Here is a 22,938-nt window from a genome sequence, read left to right on the forward strand (position 1 = left end):
TTGAACTCTCAGTAATGATTAAATCACACTGAACTGAGCTAAACTGAACTGAACTGAACTTAAACACTAAAACCTAAACCACACTGTTCCAGTTACTATGACCATTTATGTGAAGCTGCTTTGACATAATCTACATTGTAAAAGCGCTATACAAATAAAGCTGAATTGAATTGAATTTCTCGATTTAAAAGTGTTAAAGGTATAGAGTTCCTAGAAGTCAAATTAAAACACTCCTTTGTTCATTATGCATTATTAGAACTAAATGAGACGCTTTATAGAAAATAAGCCTATTGTTTTTTATTTTATTTTATTGAGTTGTAGTGTGTGTTGTGATTGAAGTGTTGTGAATGTTTTGTTAAGATATTTTTGTTTGAAGTGTGTGTAATATTGATTGTCAATGGCACGGTGGCTCAGGGCTTAGCACTGTCGCCTCACAGCAAGACGGTTAATGGTTTAAGTCCTAACTTGGCCAGTTGGCATTTTTGTGTGGAGTTTGCATGTTCTCTCCATGTTCACGTGGGTATCTCCCACAGTCCAAAGAGATGTGCTATAAGTGAATTAAATGAACTAAATTAGCCGTGGTGTATGAGAGTGTTTGTGTGTGCATGGATGTTTCTCAGTACTGGGTTGTGACTGGAAGGGCATCAGCTGCATAAAAACATATGCCAGAATAGTTGGTAGTTCATTCCTCGGTGGTGACCCCTGATAAATAAGGGACTAAGCTGATGGAAAATGAATGAATGTTAATAAACTACATATACTAATAATGTTATGGTAGATTTAGAGTTTAGTTGCAATATTACATATTCTGTGCTTATTACTTTAGGTTTACTGGATATTGTAAATTAAGTCTTACCACATGCTTTAATCTTCACAGAGAGTCTGATTTAGTATGTGACATACCACATCAGTGTATCACTAAGGTCTGCATCACGTGTTCATACTTGAGTATCTATAGACATTCTAGAGTGCGTGTCTTCTTCCTTGTGTCTTCAACCTTGGATCTGACCTTCTTCTTATCTATATTTCAGCTCTCTTGTACTGTAATAACAGTCTCATGATTGACTGAATTGCTTCAGCGATGCACAAGCTGCATGCAAACACACTTTTACTCTCCCGCTCTCTTTTCTCTTTGCTTAGTGCTTTATCCAAATAGCACCTTGTTCTTCCTGATCCCTCCATCTCTATTAAAGGGGTAGTTCACCCCAAAATGAAAATGTACTCATTACTTACTCAACCTCTAGTGGTTCCAGACCTTTATGAGTTTCTTTATTCTGTTGAACTCAAAAGAAGCTATTTGGAAGAAAGCGGAAAAATGGTAGCCATTGCAGGGTTCACACAGGTGCTAAGAGTCCTCGAAAATGCTTGAATTTTAATGTAGGTTTGAAAAGTGCTTGGATTTTGATTGAAATGCTTGACTGATTAAACATTTCATAATAACTTATTACTAGTGCTGGGCAAAGATTGATTGTGAATAATAGAAACCACACACACGCATAGAAACAAAACTGTGCAAACAGATTGTTAAATATTTAAATTTATATATGATTCATATATTTTTATGTAAATATAATTAAACATTTTCTCAAATATATGCATGTGTGTATAAATATATATATATATATATATATATATATATATATATATATATATATATATATATATATATATATTTATACACACATGCATATATTTGAGAAAATGTTATATATATGTGTGTGTGTGTGTGTGTGTGTGTGTGTGTGTGTGTATATATATATATATATATATATATATATATATATGTGTATATATGTGTGTGTGTGTGTATATATATATATATATATATATATATATATATATATATATATATATATATATATATAAATATATTGGTTGCGGTAGGACCGGTGGGTTACACATGGGGCCTCATTCGGGATGGGAGTGAGATTTAGGGCATGAGTGTAACAGAGGCCAGCTAGCAAAGTGCTATGCTGGTAAACCTCACTCCTCTGACCTCTAAAGGTGCTCTATTGACAGACACTAGGGGCCATTGTCTTTAGTCTCCTTGTTAGAGCAAACGACTAGCTCAGTGTGGACTGGGTGCAGTAGAACCGGTGGGTTATATATGGGGGCTCGTCCGGGATAGGAGTGCAGATTAGTGGGGTAAGTGTAACGGAGGCCAGCTAGCAAAGTGCTATGCAGGTAAACCTCACGTCTCGGACTTCTAAAGGTGCTCTAGCAAAAGATGCTAGAGGCCATGGTCTTTAGCCTCTTCGTTAGAGTAATCGACTTCCATGCACAGAATCGCCAATTCGATCTCAGCTCAGAGCGGGTTGGCTGCAGTAGGACTGGTTGGTTACATGTGGGGGCTAGTCCAGTATGGGAGTGAGGTTTAGGGGGGTGATTGTAACATAGGCCTGCTATGCAGGTAAATCTCACTCCTCTGACCTCTAAAGGTGCTCTAGTAATAGGTCTTTAGCCTCCTTGTTAAAGCAGCCAACTCTCATGCACAGAATCGCAGATTCAATCTCAATTCAGAGTGGCTTGGGAGCAGTAGGACCGGTGGGCTACATAGTTAATAACTATTGCAATAAAATGAAAATAAAAATTTTTGCTTTTGCATAAAATGAAAACACTGGCACATGTGGCCTTTTTTTTTTATCCGTGCATTTTACTTGCACGGAAATATGGGTATTAGCATGGGTATTAGCACTTCATGAGTAAACCATTCATTAAATTAAAAAAAATAAATAAAAATGACACCTTGAAGATGTAATTAATTACATTTAGAAAAGTAAATAACAAGCATGCTATAAAGATATTCTTCAGAATACAATACCATACTATATAATACTAACAAGTAGCGTCTTAGAGTATTTCTTTTATATGATAACTTCTGCTGGCGAGAGAGTGAAACTAGTGCGCTTGTTAGTGTGATGCAGCAGCAGCATTTTCGGCTCATATTTTCGGATGTTTTACTCTTTTGACCTGTGTATAATTGATCTTTTTTTTGGTGGCCCAAAATTTGGTGCATCCCTAGAAAATATGTAATTTGCCAGTAAAATGTAAAGTGCTGGAACATTTTTAAAAATACACCTGAAAAGTGCTTAAAGTAGACTTGTTAGTGCCCTGTCAGTACAAATACAAAAAACTTAATGGTAGTCAATGGTTACAGTTTTCTAACGTTTTTTCAAAATATCTTCTTGTGTGTTCAACAGAAGAAAGAATCTCTGAGGTTTAAGACAAGAAAAGGATGAGTAAATGATGCTAAAATTGTAACCTATCCCTTTAAAAAAAAAAAAAAAAAAAGAGGAAAATTGAGTGATCAGGAGATGGAGGACTGGAGTAGTGGCACACAGATCTGCCTCTGCAGGGCATAATGTGTGTATGAGTGTTGTTTAGCACATACTGTTTAAACAGTCAGGAAAGGTCAGGGCTGCAGTAAGGGGAGGACGAGCGTTGATGAATGTGTTGAATAAAGAATGCAGTTTGCCCACTAATGATCTAATGGCTTCATGGAGTTTGTGCATACGATGAGCATCACACACGCTACTGCTGAAAACACCTGCGGCATGTGTGATCGTTTGGTCTGCTGCTGACTGAACATGAATGTGTGTGTTCTGTTTCTATAGAGGAAGACGTGGAGAATTTTGAAATGGCAAGTTTACCGCTGGATACGCAACGAAACATTGAGGCTGACAGCTTCTGGTGCATGAGCAAACTGCTGGACGGAATACAGGTATTTGATACACTGAAAGTTTATGGTGGATATTTGGTGGCAGAGGTTTTTACTTTGAAGATTATTTTGGTCACACTTTACAAAAAGGTTTCATTAGTTAATGTATTTACTAATATAAACTAATGTGCAATATTTGTACAGCATTACATATTCATAGTTTACTAATGCATGTAAATATATTCAAGGTCATTTACCTCAATAATGCATTATTAACATCTAAATTTACGCTTGTTAAATAATGGATAAAGTACATTCAGGAGGTTGTTTTAGCAGAATAAAGCCTGACAGGCTTATCAGCAGCCCTATGTAAAGTTTAAATAAAACTTGAGTTTACTTAAATTAAATTGAATTAAATTAATCTGTCAGATGTGAAAATAACTGAATAGAGCTGATGGAGCATACACTAACCTGCACATTATTTAGTCACAAGATGGCACCACACAGTCAAAAATGCATTACTGACAGAAAGGAAACCCTTCAAATTGAGCATACACTAATTTGAATATTATTCAGTCAAAAGATGGCACCACACAATCAAATATGCATAGCTGAAAGAAATTAAACCTTTTGAATGGAGCATATACTAACCTGCACATTATTGAGTCACAAGATAATGCCAAAGTTACACTTTACAATAGAGTTTCATTCATTTTCTTTAGTTAATGTATTTAGTAACATGAACTAATCATGTACAATACTTTTATAGCATTTAATAATCAGAGTTTAAAAATACTAATGGATTATTGAAATCCAATACATGCTTGTTAAGTTATGCATAAAGTATATCTAGGAGGTTGTTTTTGCAGATTAAAGCCTGACAGGCTTATCAGCAGTGTCATGTGAAGTTTATTTATGCTTGAAATAAACACAAAGCTAACAGAAATGAAAATAGCTGAATAGAACTGATGAAACATACATTGACCTGTGCATTGTTCAGGCACACGATAGCGTAAAGCAGTGGAAAAACCCCCACAAAACTGAAAAATTAAACAACTGAATAGAGCATAGATTAATCTATGTATTATTCAGACACAATGTGGTGCCAAACAGTCAAAAATGCAAAACTGACAGAAGTGAAACTGGTTGAATGGAGAATACACTAACCTACTAATTAAAATTTTCAACACAGCGTCAAACACTCACAATTGTAAATCCGACAGAAATTAAACAGGCTGAATGGAGCATACACTAACCTGCTCATTATCCAGTCACAAGATGACGCCAAACAGTCAAAAATGCAAAACTGACTAAATTAAAACGGGTTGAACAGAGCATACACTAATCTGCTCATTATTTAGTCACAAGATGGCGTCAAAACAGTCAAATGCAAAACTGACAGAAATTAAACCGGCTGAATGGAGAATATACTAACCTATGTATTTTTTGGTCACAAGATGGCGCCAAACAGTCAAAAGCACAAACTAAAAGAAACAAAACTGCTTAAATGGAGCATACACAAACCTGCTCATCATTTAGTCACAATATTGTGCCAAAAAGTCAAAAACACAAAACTAACAGACGTTAAACCAGGTGAATGGAGCATACACTAACCTGTGCATTATCCAGTCACAAGATGGCTTAAACTGTCAAAAACGCAAAACTGTGAGAAATGAAACCGGTTGAATGAGGCATACACTAATTTGCTCATTATTTAGTCACAAGATGGCATCAAACAGTCAAAACACAAAACTGAAAGAAGTTAAACCAGCTGAATAGAGCATAGACCAATCTACGAATTATTCAGTCACAAGATGGCGCCAAAAAGTCAATAATGCTAAACTGAGAAATCAAACCATTTGAATGGAGCATACACTAAACTGCTCATTATTTAGTCACAAGTTGGCGCCAAGCAGTCAAAACAGAAAACTGACAGAGGTGAAACCAGCTGAATGGAGCATAGACAAATCTACTTATTATTCAGTCACAAGATGGCAACAAACAGTTAAAAATGCAAAACTGACAGAAATGAATAAAGCCGAATGTAACATACACTAACCTGCACATTATTCAGTCACAAAATGGCACCAAACAGTCAAAAAAAATGTGAAGGTAAAAGAAATTAAACCAGCTGAATGGAGCATATCTATGTTTTATTTAGTCACAAGATGGTGCCAAAGTCAAAAACGCTAAACTGACAGAAATGAAACCAGTTTTATAAGCATTAATCAATAACAAAATGACACCTAACAGTCAAATAAAACGCAAAATTGACAGAAAATTAAACCAGCTAAATGGAGCAAACAGTAATCTATGTATTATTCAGTCACAAGGTGGCGCCAAACAGTCAAAAACTCAAAACTTACAGAAGTTAAACCAGCTGAATGGACCTGCACATTATCCAGTCACAAGACAGCACCAAACATTCATAAACGCAAAACTGACAGAAATTAAACCGGTTAAATAGAGAATATACTAACCTATGTATTATTCCTTCACAAGACTGTGCCAAACAGTAAAAAATGCAAAACTGACAGAAATGAAACCAGTTGAGTGGAGCATACACTAGCCTGCACATTATCCAGTCACAAGGTGGTGGCAAACAATCAAAAATGCAAAACTTCCAGAAGTGAAACTGGTTGATTGGAGCATACATTAACCCAGGGGTAGGGAACCAATGCCTTGAAAGCCACATGTGGTTCTTTGACCAAAAATATATGGCTCTCCAGTTGTCTCCCTTCAATAAACAATTTAAACTGTCAATAAAAATCAGTTTCCTATTGAAATTACATATAAAATGACCGTTTTATTGTATATTTTTACAGCAAAATTAATAAGAATAAACATAAAAAGACATTTCTATGTGCATGAGCAGCACTGTGGATTAACTTGAATCAGACACCAATATTATGCAACTTACATTTCTATGGTAACCTTGCGCACATAAATTCACACAACATTCATCAGTGTTGATGACAAAACGAAAAAAAAAACTATGAATATTCCTTTCTCAATACATGGGCTTGCTCGACATGTGATGCTTATATATCCCCAATGGCTCTTAAAAAGAATGCATTTTCCAAAAAAAAAATCTAAAATGGCTCTTTGCTGAAAAAAGGATCCTCACCTCTCCATTAACCTGTGCGTTATTCAGGTACAAGATTTGTCCACACAGTCAAAAAAATGCAAAACTGATGGAAGTTAAACCAGCTGAAAGGAGCATTAATGAAATAAAACCAGCTGAATGGAGCATACACTAACCCGCACATTATTCAGCCACAAGATGGCGCCAAACAATAAAAAAACGCAAAACTGACAGGGATGAAGCCGGTTGAATTGAGAATAGACCAACCTGCATATTATAATTTTTCAAGACGGCACCATACAGTCGTAAATGCTGTTAAACTGACTGAATGGGGAATATACTAACCAACAAATTATTTATTCTCAAGACTGTCAAACAGTCAAAAACTGTGGTTTGACTGACAAGGAGATGCATACGAATGTGAGGGTCATGTTGATTCAAAGTTCCCTTATCAGCCTGTGTTATCAAGCGGATGTTGCAACTGACCAATCAGAATTGAGTATTTTAGACAGCAGTGAGTTAACAAGACAATGAACAGCTCTTTTTCATTAACAACAACGTTAACAATGGCAAACAAATACTAATGTATTATTCATTGTTTGTTCATGTTAGTGAATACATCAAAAGTAACAAACAAAATGTAAAATCAATTATTTGGACTCAGACAGCACAATGTATTTATGGTTGCTGTCCAAAATATACTTGTACTGTTTTATTGTTCAGGGTCACATTTTTGTCTCTCTTTATTTATTTATTTATTTTTTGACATTTCTTATAGTTGTTGGAGTAATCATAATAAATAATAGGCTTGATAATACTAACAATTGTAATTTATTTTACTGTTTTTATTGTTTTATTGACTATTATTTTAGAACTTAATCATAAAAAAATAAAGATTTTTAGACTAAATCAGATTAAATTCAAATCACACACTTCTGTCAGTCTCCGGCAAAGGCACTGCCATTAAGACGGTAATTGAAAAGGCTTTTCTCCACACATTAAAGACTTCCTCCGTCCATCTGCACTTCCCTGAGGGCAGAATGTCTTCTGTGTTGTTTATTAAAACCAAACTCTGTCGTGGTCATCCTGTCCTTTTGTTCTCTGAAAGCCACAGAGAAGTCAAATACAATGCAATAAAAAAGTCTCTTACAGACTATTAAAAAAAAGTGGAAGACTTTGTATTGCTTGAGACCCAGAGCATAAAAAAGATCAGTGAAAATATATATATATATATATATATTTAATATTTCTGTAAGATTTACTATAAATGATATGCATTTCAATATAATTTAGCATATATATACATGTATATATACATATATTTTTTGGTTATTATGTTTATTTTCTTTTCTTTTTATTTCTTTAAGGTGCTCTGTGTAAGTTTTTGACTCTTCTAAAGCATACAATACCATAATATTATTGCAGATATTTAAGAAACATGCTAAGTGAACATTCTTGTTTATCTGTAAAACAATGCTGAAGTCAGATATTCTGCTTTAAAAATTTGTTTTCCGTGCCGTAACAGCTGTCTTTGTTTTGGTTCTTTTAACCCGCCCAATGCCAGTTCAGCCAATTATATTTCAGTACCCCGGGTTGCCATGGTGGAAAACTGCGTATTTCATTCATTCAGTCATGAAGGCTCTCAAAGCATGCGTCCGAGACCGAAATGCGACCTCCGGTGGACAGTAACAGACTCCGAAATGAGACACAGATTCAGAGTTCCACATTAGGTGTTTATTAATTAGCAAATAATATAAATATTATGAACATAAACATTAGATCAGCAGGTTACATTGTAACCCCATGTTCTAACAACATGCTATGTGAGGAGATTTGCAATGAAATGCAATTTCTGGTTTGCACCAGGCGAAAAAGGACAGAAATTTAAATACAAGCATTCATAAGCACAGAATATGCACTCACTCATGAACTGGTAAGGTTTATAATCTAACTAACAAATATTTAACCTTTTAACATTATTAAATGTACACGCTGAATCACGGTGTTGGTTTTGAGTCGCAGTTTATTTTATTTTCAAGATCTGAGGTGAACCATCTGCTGCTGCTTTCAGAAGTATGCCAAAATGTCTAGTAAAATTGCATTCAAACTCACATTATTAGCTTTAAACATTGAATAAAGCACATGAGGTGTACCTGAGGTGATGGCAGTTTATCCTGTTGTTTAGCTGCGAAAAAATAAAAGCCGTTTCTAATATATAATTTCAAGGTGTTGGTTAGAGCAAACTGCTTTTAATATGGAAAATATTTCTTCTATCGCATGCCGTTGCTTTTATATAGAAAATCAGCCTTTTATATTTAAATTAGCCTTTAGGCTCAATAGTCAGACTCTCTCCTTAATCTGGCAACCTGCGCTTGCTTTTGTTTGGATCCAGGAATGTAATACCTAGTTTAACCACTGGGTGTCAAACTTACATACTGCTCCTTTGCCATTTCTGCTACGATGAATAACGACAATTTATCATTATTATGTATTATGATAATAACAAAAATAATAATTGTTATTTTAAGCAAAAAAGACACTAACAGTAGTGACAATAATAATAATAATAATAATAATAATATTTTTGTATTTAATTATTTTAAGCTTTAATTGTTCTATTGATATATTAAATGATATATGAATTCCATTAAACTGTCAACATATTTCATTTTTTGTTATTTCTCATTATTATTATTATTATTATTTTATTTATGTATTTAAAATAATGTTTTATTAGTATTTTTAGTACATATTTATATATAATGTAGTATATAGCACTTAATTTCATTTATATCACTTTCCTTATTTTTCATTTCCTAACGAAAACCCACATGAACACGGGGAGAACATGCAAACTCCACACAGAAATGCCGACTGACCCAGCCAAGGCTCAAACCAGCGACCATCTTTCTGTGAGGCGTTCATGCTACCCACTGAGCAACTATGATCCCTATTATTATTATTATTATTATTATTATTATTATTATTATTATTATTATTATTATTATTATTATTATGTGAATTATTATTATTATTATTTAAAAATTTATGAATAAAAAAAAATCTGTGTTTTATTGAAACAAAGCCATGTACAGGCCATTTTGTCCTTTTTGTTCTCCTCCAAAAAACACAGACAACTCAAATACAATAAAATGCAATAAAAAAGACTCTTTGACGGATAAAAAAAAAAAAAAAAAAAGTGTCAGACTTTGTTGTGCTTAAGCCCCAGAGGATAAGACACTTACCTGCCTAGGGGAAAGAGAGCGGCATGAAAAACTGGAAGTTGAAGCTAGGACATTTAAGCCAAGGGGATTGAGATCCCTGGAGAAAGACCCGTGTCATGCACTCGTCTGCAGGCCGGATCGAGGGTCAGATGCAGGCCGCAGTCAGGTCGTCCCGTGGGCCAATCTATGTTGTGCTCATTGGCTGAAAGGAGCCAAGCTGAAGGGCAGAAACAAACACACACACACACACACACGCTGGGATCTGAACACTGATTGTGTGTTTGTGCACTCATTCCTCTGGGCTAAAACACGAGAGCAGCACAGCAGACGGACACTGGCCCTTAATGACCCACAAAGGGAAGATGAACTGGGAGTGAAAGAGAGATGGAAGTACATTTGTTACTATATAACCATAAAGCTGTAAAGTTTCCTACAAAGCTACAAATTGCATTTTGTTTTATCTTGTTTATCATAAAATCAAAGCTATAAAATATAAACAAATAAGGTGGCACAGTGACTCAGTGGTTAGCACTGTCACCTCTGATTCTGTGTAGACTTTGCATGATCATCCTGTGTACATGTGGGTTTTCTCCGGGTGCTCTGGTTTTTATAGGTGAATTGAATAAGCTAAATTGGTCTTAGTGTATGTGTGTGCATGTGAGAGTTTATGGGTGTTCCCAGAACTGGGTTACAGATGGAATGGCATCCACTGTGTAAAAGAAATGCTGGATAAGTTGGCGGTTCATTCTGCTGTGGCGACCCCTGATTAATAAAATGAATAAGCTGAAGAGTAATGAATAAATGAATAAAAATAAATATATTTTTTTATTTTTATATTCTCAATATGCCTCACATTTGTCATTTAATTTCTTACAACATTTTTGTCATTTTATTTTATTGCTAATTATTTTATACAAATTCTGACCTTTTGTCATGCATTTTTAACGAATGTTCCTTTTTTGCTAGTGCTGTGCACAGCGTCAAAGTCCCTTTAAGGTATTCTATAGCCTTTGGCAGGGTTTCCACGGGTGGTGGTGATGGGAAATATCATAAAATTAAAAAAAATCTATTCCAGGCATTAAAAGTTACCTCCTATTTACCAGGGAGTCTTTCAGGTTATTTGCCTGTAAAGCTTAAAATGACTGATTTGGCAGGAAATTTACTTTCATTAACACGAATATTTGCTGCATTTTTTGTGTTGTTTTGCTGTGAAAATATTACAAAATTTACACATCTTGGTTTTTTGTTAATTATTTAAACAAGAACCATTGGTCTCTAATTTCTATAAAGTGAACACAGAGTGAAGTGTTTACCTCTTAACCGGATAAATCCTACAACAGCATCATATGTGATACATGAATGACTCTAAATGACACTATAAAGAATTATTAAAGTCATTTTTTAATTTTATTTTATCATTATGTCATTCTGACATAATGATAAAATAAATATGTCATTCTGATTCTGACGTTTGTCATGCGTTTTTAACAAATGTTTAGTTTTTGTTAGTGCTGTATGCAGGGTTCCCATGGGTCATGGGATTTCTAGAATATCAAAGAATTATAAAAGGTCTATTCCACACTAAAAAATCCTGATTGCCTTACATTTTTAAGCTGAATCAAATTAACCTTAAAAGTCCATTGAACTTATATTATGTTAAACTGACTTGAAACAGCTTGCATGACTCATAAAGTTAAGTTTGAGCATGACTAACTTAGTTTAAGAAGTTGCAATGACCTAAAAACATGCTGTCAGGGCTAATTAATCATGTAATTTTTAACAGTGAAGGCAAAAGTCTGGAAATTTTTTTGTCCAAGTCCTGGAGGATCAGAGACTTCTGTTTGTCATTAAAATGTTTGCTTCCCGTTTATCCACGTGTATTAATTTTCTGTAGTGTTTCAGGTATTTTCCTATTGTTGAGTGTAGCCTATTTTTGACTGCCATTTTATTCCTTTCTTATTTGTCAACAGACAATCAAATGCAGTCACCAGGCTCAAGCTGGTACTGTAGATTACTTTCTGTATCCCTCTTGAATAAAATGGGAAACAATTCTGATAATTGAGACCTAAAATGTCTGATTTGGCAGCAAATTTTCTTTGATGTATGGCAATGTTTGCTGCATTTCTTGAAAGTTTTGCTGTGAAAATATGCACAAATTTAGTTCTTCATTATTTATTTGATCATTGGACCATTTATCAAGAACCATTGGTCGCTGTCATTTATATAAATTGAACTCTGAGAACCAAAAGAGAAAGTGTTTGCCTCATAACCAAAGAAAGCCCACTCCATCATATTTGATTCATGAATAGATCAAATAATCAATATAAAGAACTGTCAAAATCTCAAAAACAGCATCAGAAAATTCATTTTATAATATACAATTTTAATGACGATACAACAAAGTATTAAAGTCCTACATATTTCCTAAAATGCTATTTATTAAAAAATAATTTTCTTCGTTTCAATTATATATTTTTATAATTATTTTTAGAGCATAAAGTGGTATTTTATTTATTTATTTTTTTAAATTGCAATGCAAGTACACAATTGCTGTTGTGCAGCTTTACCCACATTGCTTTTCATGACCAGTCAAAGTGGCCCATGAAATGTGAAAGAGCTTTAATGAGTCGACACACTGCCTTTGTTTGTCTAAATTCTGCCTTTGTTTTCTCTGTCAGGACAACTACACGTTTGCCCAGCCTGGCATTCAGATCAAAGTGAAGGCGCTGGAAGAGCTCGTCAGCAGAATAGATGGTAAGATCATCTTCACAAACACATCTACCATTGCAGTTCACTCTGCCTACAGTTCAAGGCAGTTGTACTTATTTAGTTTTGTTTACCTTAGAACTGAAAAACTACACTTTAAATGAACAATACAGAAATATTTATAGACTTTTTTGGTCACTTTATTAAAAAAAAAAAACATTTAAAATTTTTATATTCTATTCTTTTTTTATATTATATTTAAATTCTTTTTTTAGTCATACATTAAAAAGAATTGTACTTCAGAAAAAGTACATATGTTTAAAATACACCATTGTTTAATTGGACATTCTGTCTGGGAATAGTTGATAGTTGTAGTTATTTAGAATATGTCATTTAAAACATAATCACAAAAAAATTATGATTTCTATATTAAACAATCTGTTCTTGGCATTTTGAGATTAAGTAAATGATTAAAGACTAAACACACTCACTGGCCATTTTATTAGGTACACCTCATTGGACTCACTTTTGCCTTCAGAACTGCCTTAATCCTTTATGGCACAGATTCAACAAGGTACTGGAAATATTCCTTAGAGATTTTGGTCCATATTTACATGACAGCATCACAGAGTTGCTGCAGATTTGTTGGCTGCACATCCATGATGCGAATCTCCCATTCCAACACATTCCAAAGGAGCTCTATTGGATTGAGTTCTGGTGACTGTGGAGGCCATTTGAGTACAGTGAACTCATTGTCATGTTCAAGAAACCAGCCTGAGATGATTCACACTTTATAACATGGTGCGTTATCCTGCTGGAAGTAGCCATCAGAAGATGGGTGCACTGTGGTTATAAAGGGATGCATATGGTCAGCAACAATGCTCAGGTAGGCTATAGCGTTGACACGATGCTCAATTAGTACTAACGGGCTCAAAGTGTGCCAAAAAAATATCCACCACATCATTACCAGCCTGAACTGTTCACACAAGGCAGGATGGATCCATGTTTTCATGTTGTTGACGCCAAATTCTGATCCTACCATCTGAATGTCGCTGCAGAAATTGAGACTCATCAGACCAGGCAACATTTTTTCAATATTTTATTGTCCAATTTAGGCGAGCATGTGCAAACTGTAGCCTCAGTTTCCTGCTCTTAGCTGACAGGAGTGGCACCTGGTGTGGTCTTCTGCTGCTGTAGCCCATCTGCCTCAAGGTTGGACATGTTGTGCATTCAGAGATGCTCTTCTGCATACCTCAGTTGCAACGAGTGGTTATTTGAGTTACTCTTGCCTGTAGCAGTTGGACAGGTGTACCTAATAAAGTGGCCGGTTAGTGTATATATGCTGTTTATTTTTTTCTTCATTTTTTTAAATGCTACTTTCAAAAGCACCTGTTTGTACCTGCTAAAAACTACTGTTTGTTTTATTTGTGTATTATGTGTATGTAGTGTAAATTTTTATCTTTGTCACTTAAAAATATAGCTAAGAATTTTGTTTACCCACTTTAGCCTACTTTATTTTTATTTTGTCACCTTTTAAGGCTTTGTTTTTAAAATATTGCAGTTAGTTTGGCTGCATTACCCAGACAACTCGCAGAATAGTAAAACCAACATCACAAAGAATCGTGATAAAAATCTTGAATCACGCTTTTCCTGAAAAAAATGTTTATATATATATATATATATATATATATATATTATTATTATTATTATTATTATTATTATTATTATTATTATTATTATTTTTTGCATATCGCCCACCCTTACTATGAATAGATCAAACACATTTATGAAAGCTACTTTGGGCCTCACCATGTGCCATTTGTTCTGCTCTTTAATCCGAGTCATTTCTTTTTTTTACGCCCTCAAAAGCTTCAGCAAAAATAAGATGTCATGACTGCCAGTAGTGGAGTCCTTTAAATATGATCCCATCTCTTTTGCCCTTTGCCCTCTCGATTGACGTGAACGAGTTGTTTGGAACCAAAAATACCGGTGCAAAACTGCAAGGAGGTGTTTTTTCTGCCAAGGTGTGATCTTGTTCAACGCCTTGGAAAAAAAATAGTTGTTTTCCCAAGGTGTTGGACATTTCTGTTTCTTGGAATCACACATTTCCGTTATGCCACTAGTCCGCCTCTGTTTTTTTTCCCTCTTTGTGAGAGTGTTTATACCATCTGGACGCCTCCTCCCCGTTCAGAGTGTTTGGTGTGATAAGCTGAACGGCCCACACTGAAACACACTTGGTGAGAGCCGCCGTGCGCCTCTTTCCCATCCATCAGCTTCCACGAGCAACGTGAGCGATAGCAGACCCCACAGTCTCACCGGGGAGCGCAGAAGAGAAATCAATTCCCCATAAGCCCCTGCGATTAGGCTGTGAAGGCAAATGGAAGTGGGTTGAGAGGAGAGACGAATGGAGTGGACTGAGCGAGGGGGAAACAAATCGCACTTTTAAAGGGTCAGAGAGGCAGCATAGCATGTGTGGATGTAAACAGGTGTCTTTTTTATGTCGGAATGAGGAAAACTGACATAATTTTAGATACTGCTAATCAGATATATTTCCATAGAGATGTATAAGAGTAATATAAGTATTGAGATCAGTCTTAAAAATAATACATTTGCATAATAAAATTCATACATCAACAACACAATTCACATTTACAAAATTAAATTTGTAAACTTGAAAACACACAATTCAAGAATTCACAATTGAAAATATTTTTGGCAAATAAATTTGATATGTGTATTCACACACATGTAAATGTAAACTTATACACATGTAAATTTGTGTTTAATTTACAATTTGGATTTGTCTATTTTTAAATCGTGTTGAATTGGATTTTTATATATTATGTTTAGTATTAAATTTACAAATTAGTTTTGTGTAGTTTTGAATCGTGTTTTGAAACTACGAATTGGATTTGTGTATTTTCGAATCATGTTTTAAATCTACAAAGTGGATATGTGTATATTCGAATTATGTTTTAAATTTACGAATTGGATTTTGGTAGTTTTGAATCATGTTTTAAATTTACAAATTGGATTTGTGTATTTTCGAATCCTGTTCTGAATCTACGAATTGGATTTATGTATTTTTGAATCGCGTTTTGAATCTACAAATTGGATTTGTGTATTTTCGAATCGTGTTCTGAATCTACGAATTGGATTTGTTTATTTTCCAATCGTGTTTTGAATCTACGCATTGGATTTGTGTATTTTTGAATTATGTTTTGAATTTACAAATTGGATTTGGGTATTTTAAAATCATGTTTTGAATCTACGAATTGGATTTGGGTATTTTCTCATTGTGTTTTGAATTTACGAATTGGATTTTTGGTATTTTTGAAATCATGTTTTGAATTTATGAATTAGATTGGTCTATTTATGAATCATGTTGGAATTTACGAATTGGATTTGTGTATTTATGAATCGCATTAGAGTTTATGACTTGGATTTTGTACATTTTTGAGATTGATCTGGCTCCATAAAGAAGTATGCAGAATAAGATCATATATAAAGTACAAATAAACAGACAATAGCTTAATAATAACCTGGTAATAAGCCAGTTAAAAAAAAAGAAGAAGTATTTATTTAAAAAAATTATCACTAATATAGCATATTTATCTGTACGTTTTTTTTAAAAAATGTATTCTTAAATTTAAAACTATAATTAATATTAATTGATAATTCAAAGCTATTTGAATACATAATAAAGTAAATAATTTTATATAACAAAAAAATAAAGAAATATAATATTAAGTAAATAATGTTAAATTATATATATATATATATATATATATATATATATATATATATATATATATATATATATATATATATATATACATATATATACATATATATATATATATATATATATACATATATATATATATATAAATGTACATGTAATTATTTCACATAATATAAATAATTATTTAGGAAAAACTTACTATTTTGTTACAATAGTGTTTTTAATGTAAAAGGTTTTTAATTTGGAGCAAAAATAATAATCAGGGTCAGGGGAGTGCCTTTATTGCATCAGATAGATATCACTTTACTCACCTTATTAGTTTATTTTTTTTTCTAAATCATCCTGCGTTCTTGAGCCCAAAAACTCAAAATTTGTTCAGACTGTATGCAAACTTACAAGTGCAACAGGCCTCTGGTAAGAGATGAATGAAGTGGACTGAGCGAAGGGGAAACAAATCGCACTTTAAGAGGGTCAGAGAGGCAGCAGTCAAGCATGTGTATACAGGTGTTTTTTTTTTTTTTTTTTCTCATGTCGGAATAAGGAAAACTGGCAATCTTAGATGCATGCTGCTAATAAGTAGTCATGTGTGAATAATGACACTGGTTCTGAATCGATGTTAACAGTTCGCCTTCACTGGCTAACATGTTACGCAACGTATAATTAATCATGTTATTGAGTATATTTAGTAATCCTCCAGGCTGTTATTGAATGTGCTTGACAGCCATTAGTTATTTTAATAAAGCATAAAGTTGTTTATGGAAATGAAATGTCGGTGTATAAAATTGTAATTGATTGACCAAAATAATGGTTTGTAAAACTGTTTTTTTTTGTGTGAGTGTGTCTTTTTGTTAACACTAAAATAATAGTCCATTAATATTAATGGATTTACTAAAATGAACAAACATTAACTTATAGACCAATATTTTTAAAGTGTTCAAAAAGACACAATTATTTTGATCAATCAATTATAATTTGAAACACCACTACTTGCTTATTACCATTATTAGCCAATATTTTAATCACAATTAGCAGGTTATAAGAGAAAGGTTAATAATGGAAATTGTTGCTTTAAGCTTTGCCAAAAAAATGTAACACTTTAAAATAATGATGCTGTATTTAATAGTTAATGGATTTACTAAAATGAACAAACATTAACTAATGAACGCTTATTACATTAAGTAACATTTGTTTTAAGTAACAGTTTCTGTTATTAATCACTGGCTTATTATTAATATATTGGCTGTTTATTTGTAGTTATGAAGTCTACATCCCTAATCCTATACTCAATACTTAAACCTAACTACAAAATTTATAATTATTATTAAGCATCAAATTAGTAGTTTATTGGGCAACGCTTTAAGTCTCAATTGATGCCATTAACAAACCATTAACTAACACTATTTTTAGTCCAAAAAGCTATTAAATGGCTGCTTGTTAATATTAAGGTAGGGTTTAGGACTTGAGCAGGATTAAGGATGTAGAATAAGATTATACTTTATAATTTCTTATTAGCAGTTAATATCCTAATAATAGGCAGGTAAAAGGTAATAGCTGTTAATAGTTTGAAATGTGACTTAACAATTGTACACAATTGTACCTTAAATTACCTTTGTATACTTTAAATTGAAGTGATCCATATTTTAGATGCACAGTTTCACTTTTCCAATAAAAAGATCCAGACTTTTTGCTGTGCTTCTTGGTTATATATCACAATTATATGACTGTGTAGATTTACACCAATATGCCAGAACGCTAGGACTGCATGCCTAATAAGCTGTAGGTCCTCCATGTTCTGGCGAAACAGCACTGATCGCTGAAGCATGGACTCTATAAAACCCCTGAAGATGCCCTGTGGGATCTGGCACAGAGACATTAGCAGCAAGTCCTTGTGAGGTTTGGATCAAACTTGCTTGTCCAGCACATCCTGCAAGTGCTCAGTTGGGTACAGATTTGGAAAATTTGAAGGCCTTTCCCGAAAATGTGTGAAATGTACGACTTTGAAAGTAGCCTCATCCACCAGGTAACATCATTGTGATGAAGGGGTGAACTTGGTCTGAGACTATGCCTATGTTTTTAGCATGTCAAATTTAGATCCATATGAAAGGCCCACAGTTTCCCTGCAGAACATTGCATAGAGCAGGATTGCCCAAACTTGGGCTGCGTTGGAAATCGCCTACTACTCGGTGTATACTTCATTTGAATTTAAATGTCCTACTCGACCATTAGAAAAGTACGTTCTATACAGTATGAATGATAGTAGTATGAATGGAACTTGGATGTACTACATCCACCATTTTGTCATCATCACGTGACCTACCTGCGTCGCTTTACTCCCATTCGCAAAAACTCTCGCAGTGCATCATGGGATAGCATAGCTTCCATCGAATGTGCACTTCTGAATCCCGCCCATAGTATTAGGTCATCCGGGTATTTCTCGCATACTGTTTTACGAATTCTATGAATTCGGACATACTGCTCAGCTCGCATACTATTTTTAGCGTACTATATAGTATGGAAATATGTGATTTCGGATACAGCCAACGTCCTGGAAGGCCGATGTCTTGCAAAGTTTAATTTCAATCCCAATCATACACACCTATCGGTTAAAGACGTGACTGTTTACCCCCTCAACAACCCACAAACTGATCAAAAGCGTAGATCCAATGATGCCCATTCTCGCACTCGGTCAGTTGTAGAGCGGGCGATTGGGCAGCTGAAATGCCGGTGGCGCTGCCTTGATAAGAGCGGAGGGGTGCTTCTATACTGCCCTAAAAAAGTGTTCCTCTAATACAGGGATGTCGAACTGAATTCCTGGAGGACCGCAGCCCTGCACAGTTTAGTTCCAACCCTGCTCCAACACACTTCAAACAAGCCTGAAGGACTCAATTAGTTTGATCAGGTGTGTTTATTTAGGGTTGGAACTAAACTGCCTGTTGGGTCCACACTTTGACGGTGCACATCTGTTTTTAACTTGTTTACAGTGTGATGTTCAGACCCCACTGCATTAACCGCGTCGGATAAACTCTCCCACTCCATTTTTTCTTTTGTTATTCATTTCGGAGGACAAACTTGCAAATAACACGGTTCTGTGAAGTTTCTCTTCTTGGTTGCTTTTGCCATTGCTTTTTCATTTCGTTTTGCCAAAGTGGAGTCATTACCATTTTTATAGGGGGGAGGAGGCAGGGAGGGGTTTTGCGCTTGTGCATGTTGCGCTCAATTTCACGGTAATTCAGATGTACAAAGAGAATATGCGTGGGATTCCGCGTACGGAGTGTTTCATACATCTGATTTTTTTACTCCGTTTAGACACATTTACAGCTTTGTCCGTACGCAATGTTTTAGTATTAATTCAACGCAAGTCTTTGTAGATGAGGCCCCTGGGCTAGCTGATCAAGCTCTTACTAGGCTTTCAGGAAACATCTGTGCAGGTGTGTTGAAGCAAGTTAGAGCTAAAATCTGCAAGACACCAGCCCTCCAGAACTGAGTTTGGCTATCCCTGGCATAGAGCATCACACCCCCTTCACGCAATTGTCTTCATCCAAGGATACATCCTGAGGCCTGTTGTACAAAATGTGTTGAACAAACTCTGGGTTGCAGAGTATTTTTTTATTTATTTTTATTTATTTATTTATTTTTTTAAAACTGGTTAAGACACAACCCTTAACACAAACATTCTCTGTTAACCCAAGGTTTAATCAAGAGTGAGCGAATAACTTTGGACCATTTCCAGTGTAAAACATGCAGCCAACGACACATGAGAGAGTAATTTTGATTCAGTTTGTCACAGTTCACTTCTGTGTTGACGATTAGGAGGCCAATCAGCACAATGCCAGAAGTGCGGTGCACTTTTTATGTGGTTAGGCAACGACTGAATCAGCTGCGTATTGTGCGCGAGTGTTGCTGTTAATATTGTTATCATTTTAATATTTAATAATTCATAAGTTATACAGCAACCTCTAGTCTCTCCTCTATCTTTAAAAGTCTCTGTAGTTGTCTTGACAGCACAAACACTGCTGTCACCTCAATGAAAACTCAGCCTCTGCTTTCATTTTATTGGAGACTGATGTAACAAGCTTTTTTCGCTCAGAGTTGACTTGTTTTCAGCAGCGAGCGCACGGTGCAATGGTACCTCTCAATTCAAAAATGTGTTCGGTGTTATCGGCCCCTAAAGTGCAGGTCTACTGAATAATTTATTATTATTTTTTTTTATTTTTTATTTTTTTTGAAGTTGTTGGCAATGGTAGCACTGCTTTTTTGCAAGCCTGCAGTGAAACACTGAGTAGATGTTTTACGGTTAATGATGAGCGCTTAACAACATTTTTTCAACCGTTAAAAAATGCAAGTTGAAAAATGCAGGGCCCATCAGTGTCACTAAGCACACTGGAGAAGGGGCGGGACAATACCACATAACTGTCAGCAAATAATCTGCTGAAGACCTCATCTGCTAAAGGATCATTATCATGAATATGATTACCTTGCAACTTAAGGAAAATATCATTAAATTATTGCAAATCGGTCAACTGATTTTAATGTATTCATAGTTGAAGTCAAAGTATTTCCCAAATTATATTTGACAGATTAAGGAATTTTTCACAGTATTTCCTATAATATTTTTTTTCTTCTGGAGAAAACTTTTTTTTTATTTATTTAGGCTAGAATAAAAGCAGTTTTCAATTTTTAAAAAACATTTTAAGTTATTAGTATTATTATTCCTCTTACGCTATTCTTTTTTTTTTTTTTTGATAGTCTACAGAAAAAAAAAGGGGGGGTATACATCGCTAATAATTCAGGAGGTCTAACAATACTGACTTCAGCTGTATATATATATATATATATATATATATATATATATGTGTGTATATGTGTAACTGTGTATGTATATATATATATATATATATATACAGTTGAAGTCAGCATTATTAGCCCCCCTTTTGATTTGTTTTTGCTTTTTTAATTATTTCCCAAATTGTGTTTAACAGAGCAAGGAGATTTTCACAGTATGTCTGATAATGTTTTTTCTTCTGGAGGAAGTATTATTTGTTTTATTTCGGCTAGAATAAAAGCAGTTATTAATTTTTTAAACACCCTCTTAAGGACAATATTATGAGCCCCTTTCAGCTAATTTTTTTTCGACAGTCTTCAGAACAAAACATCATTATACAATAACTTGCCTAATTACCCTAACCTGCCCAGTTAACCTAATCAACCCAGTTAAGCCTTTAAAAGTCACTTTAGGCTGCATAGAAGTGTCTTGAAAAATATCTAGTAAAATTTTATTTACTGTAATCATGGCAAAGATAAAACAAATCAGTTATTAGACATGAGTTATTAAAACTTTTGTGTTTAGAAATGTGTTGTGAACAATCTTCTCTCTGTTAAACAGAAATTGGGGAAAAAATAAACAGGGGGTCTAATAATTCTGACTTCAACTGTGTGTGTATATATACACACACACACACACACATATATATATATATATATACACACACACATATATATATATATATATATATATATATATATATATATATATATATATATATATATATATATATATATATATATATATATATATATATATATATATATATATATATATATATATATATATATATATATATATATATATATATATATATATATATATATATATATATATATATAGGTGTGTGTGTGTGTGTGTGTGTGTGTGTGTGTGTGTGCAAACTGGCTTTGTGCAGCAAGCACATACATACAGCCATCCACGAGACTCATTGAAAGAGACAACCTTCCTTTACTGCTCCAAGGTCCAGTTCTCAGGGCTCTTGTGTTCAGTGTAGAAGCTTTTAATCGTGGACAGGGTCATTATAAGCACTATGATGGCTCTTTGACTGTGCAGTCTCGTACTGAGTAACGCAGCAGAGTTCAGTGCACTGTGTGTTGTGACACATTTCTCCTTTAACCATCATAACACTGATGTAGGACTTGTGCCACAGTAGACTTTCTGTTCGCTTGGACTAAACAGGATAGCCTTCATTGCCTTCACGCATCAGTGAATCTTGGATGCTCAACACGCTTTTGTCAGTTTGCGGTTGGTTCCTCTCAGAGCACTGCTGGTGAACTCTCACCACCGCTGACCGTTTCCATTTCAGAGATCCTTTGACCCAGTTGTCTTGACATAAGTTGGCCCTTGTCAAAGGCACTGTGTGTGTGTGTGTGTGTGTGTGTGTGTGTGTGTGTGTGTGTGTGTAATTTATGTACAGTTGAAGTCGAATTAATAGCCCTCCTGTTAAATTTGAATTCTTACATTTTTTTCACCCCAATTTCTGTTTAACGGAGAGAACACATTTTAAACATAATGTTTTAGTAATAATTATTACTTTTTAGCTATAATTAGTAATCTTTAATAAATGAGTTATTTTATCATTACCATGATAACAGTATATATTTTACTGGTTGTTTTTCTAAATACTAGCATTCAACTTAGTGTAATTTTAAAGCTTACCTAGGTTAATTCGCTTATCTAGTCAAGTTATTATAG

At 34.2% G+C, this 22,938-nt stretch overlaps 1 protein-coding gene across 2 annotated transcripts in view; it reads left to right on the forward strand.

The window, feature by feature from the left end:
* tbc1d22b (TBC1 domain family, member 22B) overlaps window positions 1–22,938 on the forward strand; it is a 112,001-nt gene that overhangs the window by 61,295 nt on the left and 27,768 nt on the right. For both annotated transcript variants that reach the window (XM_009303776.5, XM_068223100.2), the window contains 2 exons: window positions 3,615–3,721; window positions 12,646–12,721. In XM_009303776.5, coding sequence (XP_009302051.1) covers window positions 3,615–3,721; window positions 12,646–12,721 — 183 coding nt within the window. The remainder of the gene's footprint in view (window positions 1–3,614; window positions 3,722–12,645; window positions 12,722–22,938) is intronic.

This window comes from Danio rerio, chromosome 8, assembly GCF_049306965.1.
Source record: "Danio rerio strain Tuebingen ecotype United States chromosome 8, GRCz12tu, whole genome shotgun sequence".
NCBI classification, from domain to species: domain Eukaryota; kingdom Metazoa; phylum Chordata; class Actinopteri; order Cypriniformes; family Danionidae; genus Danio; species Danio rerio.